Source organism: Pteropus vampyrus, unplaced genomic scaffold (genome assembly GCF_000151845.1).
Source record: "Pteropus vampyrus isolate Shadow unplaced genomic scaffold, Pvam_2.0 Scaffold100, whole genome shotgun sequence".
NCBI lineage: Eukaryota > Metazoa > Chordata > Mammalia > Chiroptera > Pteropodidae > Pteropus > Pteropus vampyrus.
In genome coordinates, this window is record NW_011888881.1 from 1,426,766 (window position 1) to 1,432,151 (window position 5,386).

General features: G+C 46.1%; 1 protein-coding gene across 1 annotated transcript in view; it reads left to right on the top strand.

The window, feature by feature from the left end:
- Window positions 1-2: 2 nt before the first annotated feature.
- Window positions 3-5,386, top strand: part of LOC105295169 (histone-lysine N-methyltransferase SETMAR) — a gene marked incomplete at its 5' end in the record, with an annotated part of 8,108 nt that continues 2,724 nt past the window's right edge. Inside the window, one exon of the mRNA XM_011364738.2 lies at window positions 3-107. Coding sequence (XP_011363040.1) covers window positions 3-107 — 105 coding nt within the window. The remainder of the gene's footprint in view (window positions 108-5,386) is intronic.

Consider the following 5,386-nt stretch of genomic DNA (forward strand, 5'->3'; position numbering starts at 1 on the left):
CTGGGGAGGAGTCTGAAGCCCCCACGGAGCAGCTGGACATCGCGTGCGGCCTGGAGAACTTGCCCGTGACTGCGTGGCCCCCGGGGGCGGCGCCAGAGCCCTTCCAGGTAGGGGACGGGGCCAGAGCCGATCCAGGTAGGGGGCGGGGCTCGGCCTCCGAGAGAGGCGTGGGGCGGGGCTTCACGGCCAGGAGCGCTGCGCGCGCAGCCACTGGGGTGGGGCCTGCGCCCTCCGAGTAGGGGGCGGGGCTCGACGGCCAGGAGCGCTGCGCGCGCAGCCAATGAGGGGGGGGCCTGCGCCCTCCCAGTAGAGGGCGGGGCTAGGTGGCCCCGCAGCTTCCCAGGTGCTCGCAGTTCTGTGGTTGATGGCAGGTGACCTCCAGACTCTTCTGTTTTCTTACCCCTTCACACAGGTATTTGTGGGCAAGAATAGCTCCTAAAAGCACAGGTTTCTGTCATTCTCATGTTAACCTTTCAGAATAACCTTAACCAGAGCATTCCTCTTTTCTGCCCATACGCCGGCAGTTCCCTGAAGGGCAAAACCAGAGGCTTCGTGAGGTCCCTTGGAAAGACCAGAGAATTTGGCTTTTTGCCCTGTTACTTCCCCCAGAACTCGCAAAGAGATCTGGGGCAAATCCTTAACCTCTCAGGTCTCAGGTGTCTCATATGTAAGGTAAGTCATGGGGGCCTATTAACCCATCTCAGCCTAGTGTCATGGTTAAAAACTTGGCTCCTAGAGTCAGACTTAGCTGAATCTCCCTCATGCTGTAAGCGCTTGGGCAAATATAAACTAGCTTCGGGTAAGCCTTAGAGTTCTCCCGTATGCAATTAATAGTACCTCTCTCCCGGTTGCTTCGAAAATTACAAGTAAAATACAGTTCCTGGTTTGCTGAAAGAACTCAGTAGACGTTAACTACTGTTACTACCTCAAAGCCCTTCTCTACCTTTCTCACACCTCTGACCTTGGCCTGAATGTTGCCTAGGGAATAAGGAATGACCAAAGAAAAAAGGTGTTGGAGGGGATGGAGCACTGGACTTAGAGGTTGATGGCTTAGCATCTTAGCCATTTCTCAGAGCCTGAGTTTCTTCATCTGCAAAATGCAGTTAAAATATATAGCCCTTGTCACATCGATTCTCAATATTGAACCCTGTCTGTTCTTCCTGCTTCCTAGGCTTGTTTGAGGAGCAAATAAAACATTAGACGCAATAGCAATTTTCAGAGTAGAGCAGGATGTTAATGTCAGAAGTGGTTATTTTTCCTCAAACCACCTTAGGTAATTTAAGCTTAACAATACAGTTGCCTAGCACCATATTAAACACCGATCCCTAAAATCTTATTCAAAACCAAACATTGCTGAATGCCTGGTCAAAAACACTGATATATGTTTTCTTTATTCAACAAATAATTGAGTGCCTGTAATGTGCCAGGCACCATCTTAAGCTAGGCACATAAAATTAAATGGTTGACAACACACAGTTCCTGCCCTTGAGCTTACAAGAGCAAATAGAAAGCACTCGATTGCTAATAAAAGTGGGGGAGGGGAGGAAGCCTTGTGATAACCTTGCGATTGATCCTTATACCTGCAATTGATGGGTGTAAAGGAAAATCCAGAGACAGACTCGATCCCACTGTGCTCAGCTGCCTGGCTGTGTGCACAGCTCTGGTGGAGTTAGAGTTGCAGAAAGAAGACACGATCCCTTCCTTCCTCAGGGAATTTATAGTCTCACCAAGAAGATAAAAAATGCTCAAAACACTTAAATGACAAGCCTCAAAGTCCTTGCAACTGCTTTGCTTCCACATATTCATGGAGCACAAAAACAAGTCTTATACAAGGTCAAAAGAGTTTGCTTGTCCCAAACCCTGCCTTCACGGGCATATGCACACATAAGAAATAAGGCATGAAAAATTCAAGTTAAAAATAACTTGGTGTCTAGTTAGCTTTTGGGTATTGTGTGAAAAGGCAAAAAAGAACATCCACATGTTCAGACCGGAAGCAAGCATATCATAACGCCATCAATACTGAAACCTAAGTAGAAAAGAAACCATTGATTTTTCTTGAACTGAGAGTTGGACCTAGCCATTTTTCAGGTTTCTGAAACCAGCTTCAAACGACTTTGTTAAGATCTCAACTTGCCCTTGAAAAGAATTATCTGGCTCACAGTCTCCTAATAGCTGCTTGGAGCAAAAACAAACTCATGGGGCTAGAGGCCAAGTACAAAGATTCTTGTAGCTGGCGTTTCAAAACAACCAAAAAAGGAATGAGGATTTTCACAGCACTTGCTTAAAATTCAAAATCAAGGCCTAGATTTTAAGCCCACAATATTGTATGGTTTCATACTTCAGTTTCTGGAGCTTCGATACAGAATGTAACTCAGAAATGTCAGACCTCCTATCGAAAGTTATCAAGAGCTGCAATCAAGCAATCAAAATTATTTCCTTGGTCACCTGCTCTGTGACCACTACTACGAATAGGCACCTGACCCCTCACCATACCACACTGCAGACCTCAGGACCATGCCTTTCCTTGAGACGAGTTTTTGTTTAAAAGACATTTAGTACCAGTGGAGAGCCCTACAGTTTACGCCATTTAGATCCCAAAGTTCATGCTACTGCGTGCAGGCGTGGTGAAGGGGAGAGGAACTGAGTATGAGAACACCAGCGTGCTGTCTCCGGCTTCCATTTTGGTTTCTTGGGTGACCATGTTTATAAAAAACTTTTCTCTGAAGTTTTCTGTCAAAAGATATGCAGTTTCCACCCAGTTCTTCAAGGCTCTGGTTTCCAGCACATCATTTCGCACTGAGCATTTTGCATTTATTCCCAAATCTCGCATAATCAATTCCATACCAGGAAAAAGTAAAGCTTATGTTATAACAATGCCAAAAACGTGATAAAAATTTCATTCTCCGTGCCCTCTTTTGTATTTTCTTGAGTGGTTTTTCCTCTTACACACACATGCGTGTAATAGGCAGCAAGGCAACATTTGTTGATAACTGAAAGACGTCTTGGCTGAGTCAGCTCTTGGTTCTCCCCCATCAAGACGGACAAGTGATAGAGGGTAGAAATGTAATCAGATGGTTTCCTAGACATAATTTGGGTTTGACTGCATTTGAACCTGAGCAGTTTGACCCCAGAACCCGCTGCTTCTTACCACCCTATTGGATAGCCCGTGTAAATCACACCGAACACGTACGTGCCAGCCACCAGAGGAAGCTGTGCACATGGATTCGCTCTATTTTTCCTTCACGGCACCCTGTGAGATAGAAAGGAAATGTTTGGAAGAATTGAAGGAAGCAACTATTTTAAAAGCATAAAGTGCCTGACATTGAGTAGTGTTATGTTACTTGAATTTCACGAGAACCCACCCAGATACAGGTATTATTTCTGTTTCATAGTTGCTAACCAAAGCTTAGCAAGTCTCTTGCCCTAAGTCACAAAGCTAGTAATATTCTGGTTCTGTGTATGTCTCCTTTAGGAGATTCTGTGTTCTGCATTAAGCAGTTCCCTGCTTGCCCGGGGCTCCAGACCACAGTCACAGTTTTCCTGTCCGGCCTCCTGCACAGTGTTCAGTGTCACCTCCCAATTCGAGTCCTCATTGTTCATTAGCCATTTATATCTTTCACTAAATTGCCCAGCCATTTCCTAGACCCATTATCAGCTTCCAGCCCGTGTGTACTAGTCAAGACTCATTTGTTTGCAAGAAACAGAAATGACACAGACTGACTTGAACCAAAAAGGGAAGGAACTGCCTCACGTAACGGCGAAGCCTGGACCCAAACTCGAACAGTGTCAGCTACATTGCTTTCCCCCAGCTCCCTGCTTCGCACCCCCGTGCCCCTTTCCTGGTTACACCCTTGGTAGCGGGTCTTACGTGTGTGGTAGAATTTGGGGATACCAGGTGAACGCTCCGCAGCAGAAAAAGAGTGCATCACCCTAATTGTTTCAGCAGAAGTCCCAGAATTGAATGTCGTTGGTCTGTCTTAGGTCCCGTGTCCATCTGTGAACCAAACACTGATGAAAAGAGCAAGTGTTGCTAAGGTTGGCCAGGTCTAGGTCCCTGCCCAACCCGGACCCCCATCCAAGGCAGAGACAAGGGTGGCAAGGGCTCCCCTGGGAAGAGTCAGGGTGCTGCTATCAGAAGCGAAGGGATGGATGCTGGGGAGGTAATAGCCTGTCTTCTGAGGTCACATCCCCCAAGGGGGATCTCCTCGGCTTAGCGTAAGCACAGAAGCCGTCAGGGTACCCCACTTCTGGACGAGTTTGGTCCTGGGCTTTGTACCAGGAAAACAGGGTGCAGAATGTGGAGAGCCACAAATTAGGAGCATTGTAGCTCCCGTCAGTGACTCCCAATGTATAACACATTTAATAGTTTTCAGATACTCAAAATTTAATAGTTCACATGGCATATAAATATTTGAATAGAATGTCAGATCAGTGGCATCAGATTATTTCTGAAAAGACTAACTTTTCACAAATAGTTGGATACTTGAAAAGATGGATAATTACATAATCATGTCATATCAGACCATGGTTTTCAAAAGAATATTCTTTAGTATAGCCATTTTTCTAAGTCAGGTAAAATAACTCTCTGAAATGGTATTTTACTGACCTTTGAATGTGAAACGAAACATACGGAGATAAAATGATTGGTGATGATTATTGATATCAGGGTCAGTGATCACATCCATCAAGGGGAAAAAAAATACCCTCTTTAAACAGGAAGTTTATCCAGCAGTCTCTATTATCTTTTTATTCATTTATCTTACCTTTTTGTAAGCCTCATTAAATCCTTTTGGAACAAAGCAGGTGTGCTATTATGATGTATAAAAAGCAACATATATTTGGTCTTTGTCCCAGTTTCTGGCACCGAGCTCCTCAAACTCTCAGAATTGCCTAAGTGCCGAGGCCTCAGTGTGACATAGGTAAGCGCCTAAGGATGGGGGCTGGTTGCCAGCAGAGGCAGCCATGTGATTGGAACTTTCTGCCCGACCCACTGCCATCTCCAGGGAGTGGAGAGGGGCTGAGGCTCAGTCAGTCACCAGTAGCCAGTGCTTTAATAATCCTGACTACGTAATGGAGCCTCCACACAAACCCGGAGGACAGGGAGCTTCCAGGCCGGGGAACGCGTGGAGGCACCCCTAGAGCAGGCGTGGGAGCTCCGTGCCCTTCCCCAGCACCCACCGTGTGCGTCTCTTCCATCCAGCTGTTCCTGAGTTACATACTTTATAATAAACCCGAAATCCAGTGAGTAAAATGTTTCTGAGTTCTGGGAGCCACTCTGGCAACTTAACTGAACCCAAGGAGGGGTTCTTGGGAACCTCGGATTTATAGGCAGTCTGTCAGAAATGCAGGTAACAACCTAGATTTCAACTGGTGCCTGAAGTGGGGG